Source organism: Solanum verrucosum, unplaced genomic scaffold, assembly GCF_900185275.1.
Source record: "Solanum verrucosum unplaced genomic scaffold, falcon-dt-bn FXZP01000176.1, whole genome shotgun sequence".
NCBI lineage: Eukaryota > Viridiplantae > Streptophyta > Magnoliopsida > Solanales > Solanaceae > Solanum > Solanum verrucosum.
In genome coordinates, this window is record NW_026020412.1 from 457,841 (window position 1) to 481,802 (window position 23,962).

Here is a 23,962-nt window from a genome sequence, read left to right on the forward strand (position 1 = left end):
TTTCACCACTAAAAAATAACACTGAATAATACACAAAAACCAATTACCAACCACATACTGCAATCATATGTCATGAAAACAACAGTACAAATATTAACCAATGCATAAACAAGTTCACATGATCATAATGCAAATGCCTGGTCCTCTCATGGAACCATGTCACATACATGGTCCTCTTACGGAACCTAAACCAAAGTGTGGTGTCATACCAGGCGTGGTATCTGAGCTAACCGTATATCATATACCGGCGTAGTACCAGATCCAACCAATAATATCTTATACCAGTGTAGTACCCGGGCCAACCAAAAATCATAAACAAGAATGCACAATCATATAGAACAATGAACAAGTCCACTTGAAAACCAACAATTGCACGTTTATTGCATGATATTACAAACATGATGTCCTTTTTTATGCCTCCTTACCATGCATTGCAAAAAATGATACTATAGTAGTAGACATGCTTCCATAGAAAAATGAAAAACATACAACCTTCACTTACCTCGAATCAAGCCTCTTGGAAACGAGCTTTCCCTTTGCGAAGTGCTTCAGCTTGTTCTTGGTCTAAATAAGCAATGCAAACAATAATCAATCACAAATGGCCTATTCATTTATCTAGATTATATATAAATTCTAACCCGGTCAAATGTGATCATCTTCCCTAAATTAGGGTTCTTTATCACCATGAAATAATGGTGAGAAACCTTCCCCCCAATAGCTATAACCTATTTTCTAAAGCTTAAGAAATAGTTTACAAAATTGGGGAGTCGAATTCTTACCTTCACCGTTCAATTTCGTGTGAAAATTGGTACAGACTGCCCAAAATTTCCCCTTATATTTTCATGAACTCAAACTACAAAAAATAGGAGTTTTGTGAAGTTTCCTACATAAAATAACGATTATGTCACTATAGCGGCCCCTGTCTCGCTATAGCGACACCACTACAATAACATCCAGAAATAGGCCATTTTTACAACACAACTTCTTCCCTTGACGTCCCAACACATACCTTTCACACTAACTAAAATTTAGGGGTTCTACTTACCAGAATTTGATTTTGAAATGCCTTATGGACTCCTTAATGTCTTGGTTACAAGTATGCACCAATGGATATGCATGCATTTTATGCCCTTTGAGGATAGGATCAGGGTGTTCGCCTACACCATATACATTTCATTCTCTTGAGGCTAGGATCATGGTGTTCATCTATACCACATGCATTTTATGTCCTTTGAAGCTAGGATCGAGGTTTTCGCCTACAATACATGTATTTCATCCCTTTGAGGGTAATAACAGGATGTTTGCCAACACCACAAACATTCATGCCTTTGAGGTTGGAATCGGGGTGTTCGCATATACCGCATTACATTGCATTGCATTTATTATCATATGATTGTGATTGACACTTATCAAGCTTATAAGGGCTTTGTTAGGTTGTTGGCTTATGGTCTAACTGCTAGTTATTGATGTAATTTGAGTTATATAAACTATGTTGGTAGGTTGATTCCAACGAGCTATCGATTCTACCCAAATGAAGTTTATTATATTGTTGTTTCAGTTTTGATTACATTATTTTGATTATTTTATCGCCTTACATGCTTCGTACATTATTTCTTACTGACTTCCCAATTACCTGGGGAGCTCTACTCCTTCTTCCAGGTTATCAAGTAGACTAGGATCCATGTGTTGGTTGAGTTCAACTAATGATTAGTACGCTCCATTCCTTTTGGAGTTGTTGAGTTTGAAGTCTTCTATTTCTTGTATAGATAATGGATATGCCGGGGCCCTTCCCTAACCAAGTATGAGCAGTTTTCTATTTTAGAGGCTTGTAGACATCTGTTATATGTCTTGTACATTCGTTGTGGCCATGTTGGGTTTGTTGTTAGTTGTGGTTTTCAGATAGTGACCTCGTCTGCCATGTGTTGTACTCTTATTAGACTTTTAGTTTTCTATGTGTTACTTTTTATTTAGTTTTTCCTTGACGGCCCATGGGTGTTCTATGGTTTGGTTTTCATTGGCTCGCTCGGTCATGTAAGGCAACCAGTGCCACTTGCATCTCTTTAGGTTTGTAGAGTGAAAATTTTTGCACACTTAAACACCTTAAACTTTAGGTTTAGATTTAGGCTCATTTTTTTCAAGCCCGATTCATCTCATCGACACAACCTAATCATATAAATGTGACTTGACCATATGTGGGAATCCTACCGTCAATGACTTCTCGAAACTGACATAGCTCTTAATCTATAAGTCAAACTAGTGTGAAGTTTGTTGTGATGGAAACTAGACTGAAAGTCTTTTAATTTGATCAACATTACAACCTCTATCTCTCTATATCTTGGGAAATATGCTCATTCAAAATCAGGCCATAATTATGGTCATTTAGTATTTTGCCCAATTTATGACAGTTATACATTTGACTTTACTTATGAACAAAGTCTTTTAATATCAAATACATTCCAAATCTTTCAAGTACAAGAAATTATGTCGGTGTCAATTTAGTCATACATGTACAAATAGTTACAGGGTTTTACATACACAAAATCAAACATAGGTATTCAATGTGACATTAGATAATTTCACCACTCGACCACACATAGTCTTTGATGAAATTTCATTGTTTTTGTTTCTATTGTTCAACTGAAATTTTGCACTTCAATAATTGATAGGGCCCCTTTTTAAGTAACCATCATTTGAATTGCATCAATTATCTTCGAAAATAAATATTTTTATACTTTTCGTGCATTTTTTCATGAAAAAGAATATCGACATATGTTTATCAATTTTCTTTAACATTATTTTAAAGTATTAAAAAATCAACAGATTGGATCACTTTCCCCTCGATTCTTAGGACTGACTCATTCTGCCAGTTTTTTGGTCATTTTTGCACTATTTTAGTAGTAGTAATAATAACCAACTTTGAAGTAAACTTAGCCAATTGAGTAAACTTGAGGTGGTATTCTCTCACACCCATGTCATTCTGCCTCGGCATTACAAATTCATTGACCAATAGACAAATTAAAATCATATCATTTGTAAATAGATATATCACAAAATCTAGAACATGAAATAAAATCATCCCTTCTAAGTATTAAGGCAGTCTCCTAGTTATAAATGTGTCATGTGACATATCTATAACTAAGACTCTACTAGATACTACTTTATAGACTACTAGGGACACCAAAACCTTACTCTATGATACTAAGTAGGGGTTTGGCCATGCGATACCATATCACGATATGGTATCGTGAGATGGAATTGGCGTTTGGACATACAATTTTACGCTGATTCCATCTCATGATTCCATATCATGAGATGTGATTCCATATTCTCTAAAAACCATGATATGAAATTATATGGGAATTCCATATCATGAATTGAGATATTTTAATACAAAAAATTAATCCACGAGTTTATATTTTGTTAAAACAATCCCACATTTATATCTACTAACCATTTATTTCATATGTAAATAAAATTTATAATCACATCATTACTTTTTAAAATTTATTATTCTCACCGACATAAAATTTATTATTCTCACCAACATACAGTCACTTTAACTCACACCAACCGATTGTTGAGTAATAAATTTATTTTATGGCCTTAATAAGTGCACATTTATATTTTATGTGTAAGTTATTAGTATTTAGTTACATATTTCCTATCAACTTTGTTTAAAGAGATAATATTTATTTTATGACTTTGCATTGTCTTGGAAGCACTATTTTTATTACTCTTACAAACATTATTTTTATGAAGTCATTCTATAATGCTTCCAATTTATTTTTTGTTCACTAAACTAATATTGATGTATTTTTTATTTGATAGGATTGTGTTGGTGCGATTGATGGAACATATATAGAAGGGGAGGTTCCTAAAGCGGTGCAACAAACATATCATAATCGCAAAGGAAGAACATCACAAAATGTCTTATGTGTTTGTGATTTTGATATGCGATTTACTTTTGTTGCTGCTGGTTGGGAAGGTACTGCACATGATAATAAAGTACTTGAGAATGCACTTGTTGAACCAACGTCACAATTTCCATTTCCGCCATATGGTAACTTTAAATTACATCCTTAGAATAAATATTATTTATTTACACAAAGCTGTCTCATTTATGTCACATATGCTTTTAGTAATTCTTTATAAAATGTTTGCTGGTAGATAAATATTATGTTGTTGATGCTGGTTTCCGAAACACAAAAGGATTTTTAGCTCCATACAAAGGACTACGCTATCATTTGCAAGATTACCAAGGAAGTGAAAGAGAGCCTCAAAATCCCAAAGAACTGTTTAATTATAGGCATTCATCTCTGCGCATTGTGATTGAACAGACTTTAGGAGCTTGGAAAAATAGATTTAAAATACTGAAACAAGGCATGAACCATTATGATATTGATACACAAGTGAAAATTGGCATAGCTTGTGCAGTGTTACATAATTATTTGCGAGAATACCAAAGTACTGATGAAATATTTATGGTCTATGAGCGTGAAAATATAGTTGCGGATGATATTGACCAACAAATGGCTCAAAGTAACAATGTTGGTTTGTCTTCTTGGTTACATGATCGAGAAATGCAAGTTCAACGTGAGAAAATTGTCCGTACTATGTGGGAGGATTATATTAAAGACTAATACACTACAATTTATGTTCAATTTTTTTTATTAAATTAAAGTTAGATGAAACAATTACTTAAGTGGAGAACAAATAGCTTTGTAATAATTTATTATGCGATTTTATAAATTTTTGTTTATTTGATAAGATTGAATAAACAATTGGGGCTATTTTAATAGTTTTACAACTTATGGGATTTTTATGTTTATGAGAAAATATACAACACAAAAATTACATATCGCATGTCCAAACAAAATTACTTTAATTTCATCTCATGATTCCATATCATGATACCATATCGCAAGCCCTAAGTTTGTCACCTAATTCACTTGCACCTGGATTTAAAGATTGTCAAACACTATAGTTCAAATTTTGTAATTACCTAAGACCATTACTTAATTATCTGTTTCACAGTTCTTTACACTTCATTCAAAGTTATGATAGTGCACTTTAGTCAAATTGCCATAGTGTGTACCAAACCATTTGTATAATTTGACGGGCTACCGACTCCTATCATAATTTGTTGTTGAAGTGTATCCCTTGAAAAATGAATATTCAAATTATGGAAGATATGTTGTGCCTCCAACATCGAACTCATTATGGATAGGTTCTTCAACGTGATAGAGCATTTAATTATTGCATGCATTTCAAACGTTAATTTTTGAATCAATCAACTCTTAGCCATTAATTTTTACCTATGCCATGTGCCTCACAATCCAAGGAAGAACTTGGGGAAAATAGAGAGGAGCCGGATCCATATATATTGATGTAATTACTAAACAACTCAGGACATTGAATAAATTTACGACAAAGAATCATTATCATAAATTTGAGTCGCGACATAAATTATAAATTAATTGATCGTAAATCATCATGAATATTGTTCAATGATAACCATTGAAAGTTCGGAATCACTTACGCTCATTTACTTTCAAACAGTGTTGCAGATGATTGTAATTGAGGGAGATTGGGAACATTTGCACCACTTCAAGACAATGATAGTATTTCACCTAACTTGCTTCATACTCAACTTCGCCACCCAAAACATATTCACTCTTACATGAGTTTATTTCTTCTTTTTTTTGAAAGTTCAAATCAGTTACGGTTATTTTACTTCTAAGTATGTGTTGAGGATGATCATATTTGAGAAAGATTGAGAACCTTTGCATCATTTGAGGATGACGGTTGTATTTCACTTAGCTTGCTCCATACTCAACTTCACCACCCCAAAATATATTCACTCTGACATGAGTTTCTATCATTTTCTTATTGAAGGACTACAAAAACGACCTAGTAGATTGCTTCTAAATAAGATGTTTGTTGCATATTCATAATTATAACGAATCACCAATTAGGGTAACAATAATTTCAAGGGCAAGTTGTGGCCCAAAATCAAAATAAATAAATAATAAGTTATGAAACAATCCACATCATGCAAAAAAAAAAAAAAAAAAACAAGTCATGGATGGCCATACAACTTGTAGAAAATAATATTGCATGTCGTTAAATGGCACGTAACTTGTTGTTTGAAACTTTCAATGACGGTCGTCTCGACAAAGAGTGGATCTCACAAGCTCTATTTTAAGCCAAAAAGCACTCGATAGCTCAAAATAATAAGTATGAAGTCTCGGGACCCACACTAAAGATCCTTTTAGACCGAACTCGATGCTCTGGAGCAAACAGAACCATCAAAATTGCATTCTAAAGCCGTCTATCTAAAGTTTTGACCAAAGTCAATCATTAATCAAGTTTCAAAAGCTCCAGAACACACAAACTCACATAAAAAAAAAAAAAAAAAAATCTGGTGACCGGACTATCAATCCTAGCAAGTCAATAAATGAATGGGGTCACAATAGGATTGCTCTAAAGACCGAAAATAATGTAAAACATCAACACACTTGCGTTAAATTTTCTGAAAAAAATTATGAAGCCCATAGACGTTTGGTGTTGGTCATCCGAAAAAATTGCAAGTCATAGATTGTATTGAAACAAACAAATTTTGGTTGATTTTCATTAAAAAAAGATGTTCATTAGGTTACAAAATCATATAGATAATAAAGCAATTTGAACCATTCTTCATAACCTTAGAAAAAAATTGCATCAAATAACAAATAGAGTACTTTTGAGGAGATTATATGTCAATCTTGTTTATTAGCATATTAAGGGTTATGAATTAGACAACATACTCTTTGGAACAATAGAATAATTATATGTCAAACTGAGGTTTCAAAGTATATATCACAGGAAAAAATAATTTTATAATAAATTCATATTTCACTCTGTAACAATTATATTCAACATATAACGTGTGTTTGATAGATCATTGTACCCTCAACTTTTTGTTGTTTTTTTGTTAAAAAAATATTTTCTTATAGTTAATCAATATGTTTCTCTAATCATGCAGGGATATTGTAGTACAATGGCCAGAGCAAGGTAGAAGCTAAGCAACAATTAAAAGAAATTTAAATTAGTGGAGAAAGATAGAAAAAAGAAGTAAATCAATTCATGAATAAGTACAAGAATGAGAGTTGGTGAAATTGATGTGTTTGCCTAGGTGATTGCCTTTAAGAGTTAGTTGACAAGAGATATGAATAGAGAAGTTGGGGTTGACCAGCCTTCCCAATATATAGGCCTTTGATCTTATTAGGAATGTTAAGTTGAGCGGTAGAGAGACACTCTGAATCCTGTTTTTAGCATCACTAAGAACTGATATTGCACCATACAATGGAATTTGATGGCCTTCAACAACAGCCACCACAATCCGCTTACTCTTCCTTGCCTCATAGAACTTCTTCATCTGCTTAAACCATTAAAACCACATTAAAGATGCGCTCATATGATAAATATCACATACTGACATGGTATCATAAATGACTCTGTTATTTCTTCAAAAGAAAGTATTAACTAGTCCTCTATGATACCCACATGGTATATATTATATACGAACGTGGTATCATAGAAGGTAAATTCATTCTTTCAAATAAACACAACTCAACTTTCTTTAATACCTTAATTGTTTATATCGTGTAGTGATATTGTATCATAGAGGATGGTTCATGCTTTCAAAAAGAGGATTGGTGTTTCTTTCAAAAGAAAAACACTCATTTATAGTTTATTATACATACCTGATAAATATCATATACACTAACATGGTATCATAGTGGACCGGTTCATTTCTTCAAGACAACCACAAGACAATCCTCTATGATACTCATATGATTTATATTATATACTAACAGGTATCATGGATTATTGACTCACGTAATAATATTCATATACAGATAAGATATCACAGAGGACTGATTCTTTCATTCAAAAAGTTTTTAAATCATTTATGATAATTTCACATGATGTATATCATATATTGATATAGTATCCAAGAGATCAACTCATTCCATGATGCCCTCGTAGTATATCATACTGATAAGATACCATAGAGGACCAATTCATTCCTTCAACAGAAAAAAAAAAAATCTCAATCATCTATGATACGCACACGATATACTTCATGGTATCATAATTTTTTTTTTAAAAAAACAACAATATATAGAAAAGAAAGACGAATTTGGATTATGCAAATTAAAAAGATTGATGAAGACGTCAAATAGAACATTGTAATTAAAAAAACAAATGAAACGTAAATTTGTGGGATGATATAATATTGCAATTAATTAATGTGTGCTTGATTGTAGACTGAGCCTCAGCAATTGCAAAGGAGAAAGGATATGTCGGAAACTTTTGTTAATTCGTATAAGCTATTTTTATAAGATACATAAACATGACCCTTAACCTGACGTCAGCTGACAACTATGACCTTTAACTTTGGATGTACACAAGTAAGCATTTAAACTTGTATAAAATTGAACAAATAGACACATCGATCCTACATGGCATCCTACATGGATATTTTTTGTTCTATGTGGCGTCCGACATGTATTATGCCATGTAGGACACGTGTGTCTACTTATTCAATTTTATCTAAGTTTAAGTGTCTACTTATGCATACTCAAAGTTGAAGAGCATAGTTATCCGTTGAAACCAAGTTAAGGGTCATATTTATTTATTATGCATTTTAATAATTAATTGATTAGTATATAGGCAACTAGGGTTAGTTATTTTATGTTTGATGAACAGTATGTGTACTTTTCCATTCTTATTTTTATGCTTAAACTGCCCAAAAAAAGGAGGGCCCGTTTGACAAATCAAGATGAGTTGTTGGTCCTTAAAAATTAGGTATGTTGTGAGTTTTAACTCACAATTAGAAGAATATTAGGGAAATAACCATATTTTAATGAGGATAATGTTCCTTTATTTTTTTAATGTTTCTCATTGTTTACTTTTCATTATTTATTTATTTTTAAAACCAATACATTGTATTTTCAAGCATGACTTGCTCCGAAGCAAATTAAATTGAACAAATTAGTGGTCCTAGCTGGTCCCGATCCCACATAACTATTTAACTGGCCAACATAATCGGGCTAGCTCAACTTGCTCCGACTAGTCCTAGTCATTAATCAAAGCATTTCAAAATTACTTGCCAAATATATTCTCTAATTTGAAATTTGTGATGTTCAATACTCCCTCTATTTCATTTTTCAAGTGTTCAAAATTTTTATTCAGCATCAAATTTAACAACGTAAATTAAATTTACCTTCTAACATTAATCTAAATATATATAAATTATTTTAAACAAATGTTAGTAAATAATAAAAAAGACCCCCAACATCTTAAAGTCAAGAAGATAAGTACACACCACCCCTCCCAAAATTCACTAGTAAAATTACAATTAGCGTGTTATTATTATTATTTTAAATATTAAAAGTATTGTTATTTTAAATGATTTTTTATTAATATAATACTCCATTTGTCCCTAATTACTTGTCCACTTTTGAATTGACACACTTATTAAGAAATCAATAATTGACATAGTGAGTTTACCATTTTATTCCTATTAATTATGAAGTGGCTGAATTAAAAACTTAATATTTTAAAAAAATTCTACATTTTTCAAAGTAATTAATTGAGGGACAGAGGGAGTATTACATAAAATGAGATGAGAAACTACAAACTTTGTCTTTTTGAAGTATAGAAACTTCAAACAATTTTTATACAAGAATGTATTACTCTCTTTGTCTCAACTCAAGTATTTTTTTTTATTTATTTAATTTATCTCAGAGACTTGACACACAGACCATTCCTAAGAAAGAAAGTTTTAAGTATCTTGGGCTGTAATCCAAGGAAGTGGTGACATTGACGATGATGTCACACATCGCATAGGGGCTGCTTGGATGAAATGGAGGCTTGCTTCTGGAGTCTTGTGTGATAAGAAAGTTCCACCTAAACTTAAAGGTAAGTTCTACAGAGTGGTAGTTAGACCGGCCTTGTTGTATGGAGTGGAGTGTTGGCCAGTCAAGAACTCACATGTTCAAAAAATGCATGTTGCGGAGATGAGGATGTTGAGATGGATGTGTGGGCACACTAGGAGCGATAAAATTAGGAATGAGGTTATCCGGGAGAAGGTGGGAGTGGCCCCTGTGGTGGACAAGCTGAGGGAAGCGAGACTGAGATGGTTTGGGCATGTGAAGAGCGGTGTGCAGACGCCCTAGTGAGGAGGTGCGAGGGGCTGGTGGTAGAGGGTACGCGGAGGGGTAGAGGTAGGCCTAGGAAGTATTGGGGAGAGGTGATTAGACAGGACTTGACTCAGCTTCACATCACCGAGGACATGACTCTAGATAGGAAGGAGTGGAGGTCGCGTATTAAGGTTGAAGGTTAGTAGGGTTAGCGTGTTGTCTGTCCTTACGAGGGTTTGGGTTGGTAGTGTTTGTAGTAGTCCTAGCCTGGCACTTGTAGTTCTTATCTGTGATCCTATAGCCATATGTTGTTTACTGCGCTTCGCCTCTCACAGTATTTTCTTGATGTTATTGTCTCCGTTGTTGATTATGCACTAGTTTTCTTATTGGATGTTATGTTTTATATAATGTTTCCTCTTCTCTTACTTGGTTTGGATGTACTTGAGCCGAGGGTCCACCGAAAACAACCTCTCTACCTTCACGAGGTAGTGGTAAGGTCTGCATACACTTTACCCTCCCCAGACCCCACTTTGTGGGATTTCACTGGGTATGTTGTTGTTGTTGTTAGTAAATTTTCAATTTCACTATTGTACATGATAAATTTAAACCTACATAATTTATTTTTAATTTAAAGCAACAAATATTTAAAATGTGTCAAATTTTTAGACTACATCAAAAATAAAATTCAACCTCAATCCAACAATAGTTGTCAGGGATTAAGAAACAGTATTTATATAGGTGATTTTATTAGGCCACCTTCATTAAATATAAGTAATTTAAATATTAAGAAATGAATAGTATTTAATAGCAACGATAAAATAGACACAATATACTTATTTTGTTCGTGATTATTTATCCACTTTTGAATTGATATATTTATTAAGAAAAATAATTATTGACATAGTGAGATTACTATTATACCCCTATTAATTATGAAGCGGATGAATTAAAATTGAAGATTTTCAAAAAGTTCTACTTTTTACAAAATTAATCAATTGGGAATATATTAGGTAATAAAAAATGTTCTTTCTTGATTTGTCAAAATAAACAAGTATAAAAGAAAAATTGAACAAATAATTAGACGCATAGCGAATAGTAAATTATTCATTTTTTTTTATAAATTGTATAAATATTATTAGACCACCCAAAATATTATAGTGGAAAAAAAATATGATAGGGTAGTGACACACGGCAGGCAGCTACGCCAATATTTTCGCTATTCACTTTTGATTGTGATGTTATGTTTTTCAAAGTTAATTAGATTATATTAATTTGATATTCTAAATAAAAAAATTTAAATATTTTAAAATTATACAAAAAATACTATAAATTACAATTTTTTGTATATTAATATAATAAAAAAATATATTATAAAATATTAATTAAAATTATTATTATTTGACTAAAAAAAATAAATTATAACAATTAAAAGTAAACTGATCGCATAATATATTTCCTTGTTTTGGAAAGGACATAGAAAGTCACACTTTAGTCAAAATCAAAGTGGGTACACACTTTATGCAGCCTTTTTCATGCAACTATCCGAGAGACACACCAACCAAGGAAATGGCAATATAGTAATATATGTTCCAAACACTTTTACCTTTGACTGATAAATGGTTTTAATTTGTTAATTGAGTTTTAGAATTTTTCGCACATGACCCTCACCTTTCAGCAAAGAGAAAAGAAAGTTGCAGAAATTAAGTGACATACTTGACCAGAGGCGAGCTTGAGCTTGTAATAATGAAGTTCAAGTGGTGTAGCTGTTACATGCACCCCGAAAAAACTCGCTGGGTTCCGATAATAGATCCTCACCGTTGAATTTAGAGTCAACATATCCGTTTGTACCCCCGTCCCATCTATCCCTGCTTGCACATTCAAATTTTCAAAAACCATACCCTGTACAACACACACACCATAATAGAGTATTACTACTGACAAAAAGTAAAAAGTCCCTGTTCACACCATGCAGTTGAAGAAAGAGAAAAATATTTGATTACCTTAACAAAGATTTTGGGTTTGAAAGGTAGACTAGCAGCCCAAAGGATAAGAGAGAAGATGGTGAACAACACAATGAAAGAGAAGAGAAAACAGAGCACATAGAATCTGACAGATTTGCCATTATCATAGTCGGCGTCTTCTTCATCATCCCCCGTTTCATTATCATCGTAATTTCTGGTTCTGGGTATTCTCTTCCAGACAGCCAATTGATTGTTCTTCAAAGAAGCAGAGAACATAGAAGTAGAGGACTCCCGGGAATGGTGAATGGGAGAGCAGTGGTAGTGATGAGTTGGTGACCCGAATGGACTAGACCCATATGACATCTTCTCAACATCATGCTGTTGAGAGTGCGATGGACTCTGAACATAGTACAGTGCGTCGATGCTCGTAACCTCCGAGTCTGATTTCGCGTGTATTGTAACCCTCATTCCTTCCAAAAAAAAAAAAAAAAACAGGCGTATGGACAGAGATGGGCTAATGGAAGGTTTTAAAATGGCAAGACCAATTGTCCTTTAAATGAGGTAATGTGATGGAGATATATCCATTTAAAGGACAATGGGTTTGCTTTGTCCATTTTGTGTTTCCCTAGGTACCGCGTAATATTCACGCTTCTAACCTGCTCTTCCGTTTTATCTAGGTTTGGTTTTTAGGGGTTGTTTGGATAATGAAAGTTAACCCCAGATATATTTTAAGTATCCTATAGAGAATCGTTTAGTTTGAATTAGGGGTGGACATAAATATTGGAAAAAATTTAAAAATTGAATCGAATCGAACTATTTCGATTTTTCAATGTCGGTTCTTCGGTGTTTCGATTCGATGTCGATTCTTTCTTTCGGAACTTCGATTCTTCGATTCGGAGTTTGGTGTAAGGGTCCCGAAACTACGGTGCACCGAAAAATCAAAATTTTATTAAATAAATTTAAAAATATTTAAATTATATTACTTAATACTCAAAATATTTACCTGGCTCATTTCAATTTTTAAGTTTTAGAGCCTAAACTTAAATAGCAAAAATCTAATTATCTAAATGACAAAACAGTAGCTACTGCTTGTAAAAAAATCTACTGCTTATAAAAAAATAGTTGTTGTCTTTTGGCTGGAGCCTTGATGTTAGCAGGCAGCAGCTATACAAAGTTTGCATTGATGTTATTTTGTTGGCTGGCCGCTGGAGTAGCTACATAGATTTTTTTTGTTTTGTTAGGTGTTAGTAGGCAAGCAACTACACTTTGAAGTGTGAACAAATTGATGTTATTACTTTTTATTGTTAGACTGTTAGTTGTTACTTTGAAGTTTGAAGTTTGAAGTGTGAAGTGAACAACAATTGTTACTTTATCATATTCCCTCTTTAATTTTATACACACCGAAAAATCAATTTAAAAACACCGAACTAAATCAAATCGAAGTAGAAAAAACCGAACCAAATCGATCTAGTTTAGTATAAAATATGGTGCACACTCTTCTAAAACCGAATACCGAAAAACCAAATTGAAATTTGATTAAACTGAACCAAAGAACCGAACACCCACCCCTAATTTGAATACAAGATATGATTGGATAAGAAAAAGTTTCAATTGACTTCTTCTTTTTTCTGTTTTTGTTTTATTTATTAATTTTTACAGAAGTTTGACAGAAACTTTATTTTAGGTAGCTTAGCTTTTGTTTTTTTGACTTATAAGTCACTTAAAAAGAAGCTTATTCAAACACCCCTAAGTTATATTGGATTATTTGTTATTACTGTTTGATTTGTTGTGTTTAAAATAATAGGCATTGCATAAGTTTTAGATTAAGTTTTTTGTCTACGAAAACATCTTTCACTTTATTTAATTTTTTATGTTTTATTTTGAGGATTTTGTTATTTATTCTAAAAAAAATAAAACTTTCATCTTATTTAGCTTAGATTTTTTTTGTATTTGCATTCCCATAGTTTTTATTGTATGTGCTTAAGAATAAAACTTTCATCTTATTGAGCCTAGAAATAAGATTTTCATCTTAAGTTTGTTAAAACAAAAAAATAATTTATTATTTATGTCACTTTATTTTAGAACATATCACTTTTAAATTGTAAAAATATTAAAGTTATCTTCGTTTTAATTATGCCACTGCCCAAAGTAGACCCTAGATGTGGCATCGCGTATAAGACCCCGAGAGGTCCTACACAAGTCACTTAGCATACATAAACAAGATAATAGAATTAATGAGTTTAAAAAGATAGTTTATATCATAAAAGAGTTTTGTCAAACGAAGCGGAAGTCTACATAGTCTCAAAAGTCATATATTACATCGAGAGTGATCGAGATGTAACCCGTACATCACATACAATCTCTAAGAATATAAAGACAATAAGCAATAATGGTTCAGTCCTCGAAACATGAGGACTCACCAAACTTCAATATCTACTAAGTAATCCTTAGTCACGAAGATGTAAAATAGGAGCGTCGGACCCTAAATTAGTTGTCACTCCCCGAGCCTACACCCTGGACGTGGCTGGCACTCGGAGACCATTGCTAGCTCCAAGTGAACCCTTGGCCTGGATTTCTGAACTCAGCGGAAGACTTAATCAACAAAATAAGTTTAAGCAATAAATTAAAGAAATATCATCTTAGCCACATTGGCAACTTAAGTCTCATAGCAAAACATCTGCAATACAAAGATGAGAGACTCATAACTAACTGTTTGACTGTCTATGAAACCTCTATAATATTGAGATGGATGTTGGGACACACCCCACAACATCCTAATAAGAAAAACTAGGAAAGAGAATAAAAGAGTCCTCTGGAATGCAAGGAGGCTCACCACTGACTCTGGAGTGCTCGACTAGATCAACGGCGCGCTGAATGCTGATCCTGGTTACCTGCGTCTGCATCATAATAAGATGCAGGCCAACTGGCATCAGTACATTGAATGTACGAGTATGCGAGTTGGAAAGCTAAACAACAACTTAAGCTTGAAAGGAGTAAGAAGGAACACTTACCTTGGCTCTGTACAACTCGTGAATAACTGAACTCAATATAAAGCAATAAGACACATGCATGCAAGCTTTATATATATATATATATATATATATAAAGCTTGTAAAACCGTGTGAACAACTTAGTTCGTTAAAGATAAAACAATAACAAACTCAACTTTACTTATATATAAAATTAATATAACTTTTGTGGGAGATTCTTTAACCGATAACCCTCACTATGAGCCCTAGTGATGAAACAACGTTTTACCTCACATTGCCCAAGGACCATCCTATACCTCACCGTGATATAGGACCTTACTTAACTTAGTGGATCCACTAGATTAACTTACGTGATCATCTAAAAAGTATGACCCATTAAATCTCATGTTGGCTACATGGTTCTTATGAAGAGTTGAGTTAATATGAACTCGCGTCCCCAATTCGGTGCTCAATACTACTCCCAAAATATACTTTAGCTCATATGTGTTTTAAACACACCTCTTTCTTTAATTTGAGATAATTGCTCAAGTTTAGCCAAAAGGCTCTCTTGGAATCGATGTTCCCTTTACTGAAAACTAGCCCAAAGGCTCTTTAGGAAATCATAGTTCCTTTCTTGCTCAAATGTGAAAACATTTATAAACTTCGTAGGGAATACTTAGTTCCCTAATAACTTTTGAGAAATGAACTCAACTCTTTACTTTTTACTTTACTTGAAACTTGAGACTTAAAACGAAGTTTAAACGTTTAATAAAGACTCTTGAAAACTTTAAGAAACTTTCCTTTGACTTGCTTCTTAACTTCTAGACTTGACTCTTAACTTCTTTGACTTTGATCTTAACTTTCCTTGAATTGAATTATGGATTCAAGGTTCATGATCTCATGTTTATGGATGATTTCATGATGTTTAGATGTACCTTAGAGTGTTGGAAACAACTAGAAAACATAGGTATATCGCTTAGGAACAAGTACGAAAAGGTGGGGAACGAATGGGGAGAACTGGCGTCCTTGGCGCTCTGAGAGGCGCAGGGAGCCAGCCCTCAAACTTCAGAAAAGTCTGACTGGCGCTCTGGCTAGCGCGACACGCCAGAGGCCAAACTTCAGAGAAGTTTTTGTGGCGCTCTGGCAGGCGCGACGCCCAGCCCTTTTTGCCCAGCGACTTCCGACTTTTCTCTTTCGTTTTCCATCTCTAAACTCCCCTAACTTCAATAATTCTTTCCCCAAACACTTAGGATCAATTTCACCCTCAATATACAACCAATCTAACTCGAAAAACAACCCGGAAATATGAATCAATTCACCCCCGAGCATCAACAACTCAACCAACAAGAATTCTACAATTTGTTCTTCAAGAACCTCACTTCTTCAACATGTACACAACTCAAAACCAATGGATTGAAACAAGTTGGTGTGTGGGTGAACTAACCAAACACAAAAAGATCTCACATACCTTAATAGGGATCACCCCCGACGAATTCCACTCGCAAGCTTGGATGATCTTGACGAATTCTTGCCTTTTTCTCCCGTTCTTTCTTCCTTTCTCTCTTCTCCAAGCCCTAAGCGTTCTTTACTTTTCCAAAACTGATTAGGTTCTGTTTTTACCCAATAAACCCCTAAAATCAAATTAGGAAATTAATTAGAGAAAAGACTACTTTGTCTTTCCCTAAATCCGGATTGGGACTTTCCTCAATCCAACAACCCAACTTTTGAAAGGCAAATCTCACTCATACAATGTCAGAATTTCGCAAACTCGACGGCGTTGGAAAGATATATCCAAGGGATTTCCAACCATATCAATAACTGCTCCTAAATCATCCTGAGCTAGGAGTTATAGCCATTTGAAAATGGCAAAAACTCACTTCCTTAACTTAGACATAATTTTCCAGATTTCCATAATCTTTCCAAAAATCAATATTTTCAGATTTTAACTCTTTCTAGTCGTTTCTAGGTGCGAGATGTTACATTAGTGAAACAATGTGCAAAAGTATGTGTTAGTACAAAAGTGTATCAAGTATTATAGCAATGCATAAAGTTATAAAATCATGCTAAAAGGACTTTTCGTGATATGCAAAGACCAAGTCAAAACATAAAATGAGAGGATTAGAAAACATAAATCGTAATCATGGTCAATGCAAGTAAAATCATCTTTGAACATATGTGAAATACTTTAAAGGTAACCTTGATTCATCATTATTGTGGGAAGTAGCCTCAACCGACATCGGTAAAATCATGAACTTCTAGCTTACGTGGATCCACTAGCTAGTACTCATCTTAAGACCATTGTCCTATAGGGGAACATAGGTATGGGATAAGGAGATTGCTATTAGAAACTCAACTTCTAGCTATGGGAGAGCTTACATCTCAATATCCTCTCGGTGCTAAGCATAAATCCCACAGAATAGTTATTAACCTTAATTTTCCTTATCTTTAAGAGACATGGGTAGTCGCTGCTTGTCTTATCATAGGATAGCTCCTTAGATCATGCGTGAGAAACCTCTCACTATCCATGATCTTTTCATAATAGCTTTTAAGGCTCATAGTCATTCACTTCATGCTAGAAATGTCCTACTATTAATGGAAATAGTTTTGAAATCATGATCTATGATCATTGATTGCATATCCGGATACCATACTAATCAAGACCTAATTTAGAAAAATAGCCCCAAAAGCATTGAGGGAAAGTCTAGATGTCATTCATGTCATGTGGTCAAGCTTCATTGAACATATAGATATCTTCATTTATAAGGTTGCTTGAGCCATAAACATACTTTCATAAACATGCATTATTTTCAATAATTCATAAGTTTCATCATGTTTTCAAAGTCAATGCATCTTTAACTTCATTTACATCAATCTCATCAAAATGACATGCATATTTTCATACTTTCATGGTTTATAATCAAAATCATGGGTTATGCATAGGTTCATGGGAAATCAACTTAAAAACATGCAATTACTTCAATTCATGCATAAAATGTCATAAAACAATCAATTGGATCAATATTGAAAGGAACTCATGACATGGAAGAAAACTCTAACTTCAATTGGAGAATTCTAACTTGTAAATTGGAGAATTTAGGAACTCTATGGAGGAAAGAGCTTCATAGATGAAGACTATCATACCTCCGAGTTCAAGCCCTTAAGCAATTTTGTAAATTGGAGGCTTGATCTTGAAACCCTAACTTGACTTCTTCTTCTTTCTTTAGAGAGAGAAATATTTAAGAGGAGGGCTTGATCAACTTTTGGGATTTTAAGAGAAACGAATTGAGTTTGGGTGATTTAGGGGTTTAAAATCATTATATAGGGCTTTGGGTAGAAGAAAAAATGATGTAGTATTGAGTTAAAACAATTAGAAAAAGACACAATAACCCCTGACTTAAAACTGCTGAATTTTACTCACTGAAAGGCCAAAACGGGTCATTTCGAGTACCACAACCCGTCTAACGGGTCGTGAAGAAACTCTGTCCGACAGGGCTTCACTATTTCGAGCATAACTTTTTACCCCGAGCTTGGAATTAGGCAAACTCGGTGGCGTTAGAAAGAGGACTCAGAGATCTTTAATTTAATAGGTTACAGACCACCTGATTCATTTTGTTCTAAAAGATATGATCGTTTGAAGTTGACCCTAAACTCTAAGTCTAATAAATCTAGGGGTGTGTATCGGTCGGTTCGGTTTATCGATTTACGGTTTTTAAATATGCTAAACCGATAACCAAACCAATAAGATATTTGTTATCGATTTTCGATTTATCAGTTTTGGTCTTTAACGGTTTGGTTTTCGGTTTAACCAATAAGAATGATTTCAAAACAAATACATGACTTGTCCAGCAATTTAACGCGAAATAATAAACAGGGAAATCTAATTACTCATTGAGTGCAAAAGTTATGCTTAGTGTAGTAAAAGTATAGCAAATACTCACAATTCACAACCCTAGTCGTTGCCTAACCTTTGCCGTCGTCGTTCTTAGTTCTTTAGATTTTTGACGTTGTGAACGTAAAGACTAAAGTAATACTAAAACCTAAAGAGTAAATGCAGAGAGCAGAGTTAATTAAGTAATGTTAATTGTGTAGGGTCCTTATAGTTATAGTCTAATATAGTGATTATATTAATATTTTTTGTTTGATATTTATGTATGACTAAAAATTAAAATAGTAAATTATTATATTCTTAATAGGTTATCGGTTAACCTAATAACCCAATATAAAAAACCAATACTGAACCAATAACCCAATAATATTTTTTCATAAAACCATTAAATAACCGTTAACCCAATAACCCAATAACAATAAACCAATAACACTTTTATCGGTTCTGTTTATCGATCGGTTCGATTTTTGCACACCCCTAGATAAATCCCTTTCATGGATGATTTCACAGCCCGTGTGGGACTTCACGAGCTGTTTAGACGCCCGTGGTACTTGACCAGTGTCTAGGGAAGAACCCTTCTGATTAACCCACTTGACGTCCCCTTTGACGGCCCGACATCATTAGCACGAGCCGTCTGGGCATCCGTCAAGGTGGAGCCTGCCCAGGCAGGTTCTGGAAACCTACCACGAGCCCCTTAACGGACCGTGGTCCCCTTCACGGCCTGTCTAGGGCTCCATGGAGGGTCCCATGGTTCACTTTTCCCCTTCCTAACCTTTCTTGAATCCAAGGTGTTACAAATTAATATATAAAATATAATTTTTCAAGTGAGTAAAAGAATATAAATTATACATATGTAATTTAGTAGCAACTAAATCAAAATATAAATAAACATAAGAATTAGCCAAAAATAAATTCATAAATAAAAATTATAATATGGCATAATTTTTAATGAAAAAATATGAGAAATTATCATAAAAATAAGGAGTAGTAAAGGTAGTGAATGTTATTATATATGACATTAAAAATAATGTGACTATACATGGATATGAAATAATGTATAAAAAGAGTTTAAAGTGATACTTTTGACATTTTATCTATTTTATTTCTAGATAAGTTTTCACAGTATAATCTTTAATTAAAAAAATGTTATCCTGGTATTGCTATTCCACCAAAACGTAGAGATAACTTATCCTAAAATTAATTATTAATTTGGAATAGGTTATCCTAGTCTTTACAACCAAACAAGGGATTAAAGGGTACTAAAAGTTTATCATGGGATAACTCCCCTTATCCATCACACCAAACGACCCCTTAATACATTGTTTGGTTGTATAGTATGGAATAATTTATATTGAGATTAATAATTTTGGGTGGAATAGTTGTCACGATCCAAAATTGAGTTGTGATCACACACACACACAAGTTTGCCAAGGGATTAACTCCCCTTATCTATCACACCAAACGACCCCTTTATTCATTGTTTGGTTATATAGTATGCAATAATTTATATTGAGATGAACAATATTGGGTGGAATAGTTGTCACGATCAATTGAGTCATGATCACACACACATGCTTATCACGATATTAACTCCCCTTATCCATCACGCCAAACGACCATTTAATTCATTGTTTGGTTATATAGTATGAAATAATTTATATTGAGACGAATAATATTGGGTGGAATAGTTGTCACGATACAAAATTGAGTCTCACACGCACGCACACACACGCACAAACACATGCGCACGTGCGCACACACACACACATTCTCTCTCTCACACATGTTGGCACCCAATTTTGACCCTCCACGATAGGAATTAACTTTCGAGTTTCTTTAATTTCAAATGATTTGAAATAATTAGTTTATAAAAAATTCAAAATATTTTTCAACTTTTTAAAGTGATTTTAATCATTTTTATAGCATTTTAAGTAATAAGTATATTTTATATAATTACGGATATAATTAAGTATATTTTATAAATATTTTAAAATCATATCAAAAGGATTTTACATTTTTAGTTAAAAAATCTATGAATTTAGCTTAGTTTAAATGATAGTTACAATTTTGAGTTAATTAGTTTGTAATTAAATTAATTATTTTATAATCAATTTAATTATTTCATTTTGTTAAGTTTAAGAAACTCATCAATTAATCTTGTTTAAATTCATCTTGTTTAAGGTTTGGCCGATCTTAACTAATTGGCTTAAATTGGTTATATTCTTAAGTTGAATTGGCTATTAGTTAAATTCATTTGGTCAGGTCTTAAATTCATATCTAGGCCTTTCACACTTCTTTAAACACATTCTCCAGCCTTTCTTTTGACCCAATTTCCAGCCCACAACCAACCGACTCAGTTCCTACAACACTCCAAATCAGCAGCCCACCAAAAACAATTCAATATCCCAACAATACAACAACAATACGTATATGGAAAATTTTCAAAATGTCAATATTTTGATATTTAATAGGATCCCTTAGTCATAGCCATACTTTCAATATTTATTTAAAATGTCAGTATTTTAGTTTGTTATGTATCTGATTTATGTATTTTCTTATTTGTTTGATTTGTAAATATACAATTATTTAATAACATAAAGGAGAAAATCAGTGGAGATAATATTTTTAAAAAGGAACATATTACTTAAATCTCATCAGTTACAATTTCAAAGAAATCAACTTTTATTTATTATGTTTTTATCGTAATTGTATACCAATACTTTTTACATTTTATACCAATAATCTTTACATTTTATGCGATGACTTACCATTCAAATTAAAATTGGTATTTTACTTTCATAGTGAAAACTACAAATTGTATCACAATGATCAAAATTGTATTACATGATTGCCAAATATATTTTTCTTTTATTTGTATTACAAAAATATTACTGATCGTATCCTAATATAATCAAATCATTACGTATGAATATGATTTATGAAAGGATACAAGATTTTGGAAAAATAAGTATATATGGTGGAAATAATACAATATGTTGAGGAAGGATACAATATTCTAAAAAAAATATAAATTGACTATAAAAAAAATAGAGATACAAGATTCTGGAAAAAACAAATAGCATACATAGTAGAAATAATACAATCTGTTGAGAAAAAATACATTATTCTAAAAAAAAAATACAAATTGGCCGTGGAAAAAAATAGAATACATCTATGCTTAAAAATATAAATCAATTTGACATACTTATTTGAATGACTACAAACTAAAAAGAAATACAATGTTCTTAATAAAAATACAAATCCTGAGTAAAAGAAAAACAATTGACAAACAAAAATTAATATGAATACAATTCACATTTCTTCTCTTACTCTCTCTTTCTTCTTCTTCTTCTTCTTCTTCTTCTTCTTCTTCGTCTTCTTCGTCTGCTATGTTCCTTTTTTCTTAATTTTTTCCACCAAACTCAAATCCAAATTTGTATTCACTTGTGCATATATTAGTAACCCTAAAAGCAAAATTCAAAATTATTAATTATGAATGTATAAAAAATCAAACAATATATGATGTATGAATACTAATGTACACTACTACAATCCTCAAATATGAAAATAAAATCACAAAAAAATCGAACAATAGAGTTTAAAACACGAAAAATCCAAAATACATAAAAGAGAGAAATCTCATAAAATACTTAGTGAATATGAAAACCTCACAAAAAAATCAAACAATAATGTTTAAATACGGAAAATCTGAAATACAAAATACTTGGTGATTATGAAAACAAAATCACAAGAAATCTCTCAAAATACTTGTTGACTTCGAATTTACCTTTATCAATGGTTGAAAAATCAGTTGAATTAATTGTGAGATTTTTTAAACAAAGTGTAGGAAATTGGAAGAGTTGATTTTCTTGAATAAGGAAAGGAGATAACAATAGTGAAAAGGGGAAGAGAGAGAAAGGAGCAATTTAGGATAAAACCTACAGATAGGTGTAAGTGGGTAAAGGAGGCATTTTTTTTTTTTTTAGGGATGATGGAGTAAAAAAGGGTCTAACTTGAGACTGATTTGAGAAATAAAAGAAAAAGAAATTAATTATATTAGGATACAATTTATTTTCTAAATTGATATTTTTAATAATTATTTTAAATTGTAGATGATATTAATAATTATGTTAGGAATTGTGACTAGTTTACTAATTTTTCCATACGTATACCCAGCCGACCCAACTTCTAAATAACCCGACCCACCCCAACGCGTACAAACCAAACGACCCATCATCGTCTTCCTGCCCAGTGAACGAAACCCAGTACATCAGCGAACTTCAGCAAGAACGCTGCAAACCAGACGAAATCCACAACCCAGAAATCTTGAACCAGTAAAGCTAACAGCGTCAACATCAACAACAACTTCCAAACGGCGTGAACAACACACTTTACACACATTTTCCCCCCATTTTTCTCAACGTCCCCATCCCCTTTCCCCTTTTTCAGAAATTTTCCCTCCCTCCCACTGTGGCCTTGAAAAGGAGCAAAGGAATTCAAATTAGCAATGTTTTTTCCCCAAGTTGAAACCTAATTCTGGGGAAAAGGCCCCCCCTACTATTCTTTTAGGGTGTATGGAACTGTATAGAGGAGAGCCTTATATTATAAAGAGAAGGGGGGGGGGGGGGGGGGGATATGATTAAAAATGGGAGAACCTAGATTGATAGAGAAGATTCGGATATACAATTTTCAAGGTTTAAAAGACACAAAATTGACAAGGGAGATAGAAGGTATTCAAGTTTCGGTTTCATTTTTGTGACGTTCTCGTTGTCTTCTCGAAATACCATTTTGGTGGCGGAATCGTGGTCGTGGTTAGCTCGTTGTCTCAAATCCTGTCCTACGAAAGGTAGCATCTTTATATTACTTCTCTTTTTTTCTTTTTTTGAATGATATGCGTTTGTTTTGTTTCTCTGCTCAACCGGTTTGATTAGCTTTTTGTTAAACGGTTACATGTTC

The 23,962-nt window shown here is 32.9% G+C and overlaps 1 protein-coding gene across 1 annotated transcript; it reads right to left on the reverse strand.

Annotated features, from left to right (window-relative positions):
• Nucleotides 1-7,062: 7,062 nt before the first annotated feature.
• On the reverse strand, nucleotides 7,063-12,619 carry LOC125840702 (uncharacterized). Its single transcript, XM_049519668.1, has 3 exons — nucleotides 12,191-12,619; nucleotides 11,904-12,089; nucleotides 7,063-7,417 (listed from the first exon to the last, which is right to left on the reverse strand). Exons 1-3 carry the CDS (start codon nucleotides 12,617-12,619, stop codon nucleotides 7,124-7,126), a joined length of 909 nt encoding a protein of 302 aa, XP_049375625.1. The 3' UTR covers nucleotides 7,063-7,123.
• Nucleotides 12,620-23,962: the final 11,343 nt, after the last annotated feature.

Excerpts from the sequence above, each read along its gene's own strand:
- LOC125840702 (XM_049519668.1), bottom strand. The coding sequence starts at position 12,619 with ATGAGGGTTACAATACACGCGAAATCAGACTCGGAGGTTACGAGCATC. Across the intron at positions 12,090-12,190 it reads AACCCAAAATCTTTGTTAAG|GGTATGGTTTTTGAAAATTT; the intron begins GTAATCAAATAT and ends TGTGTTGTACAG. Across the intron at positions 7,418-11,903 it reads TCAAGCTCGCCTCTGGTCAA|ATGAAGAAGTTCTATGAGGC; the intron begins GTATGTCACTTA and ends TGGTTTAAGCAG.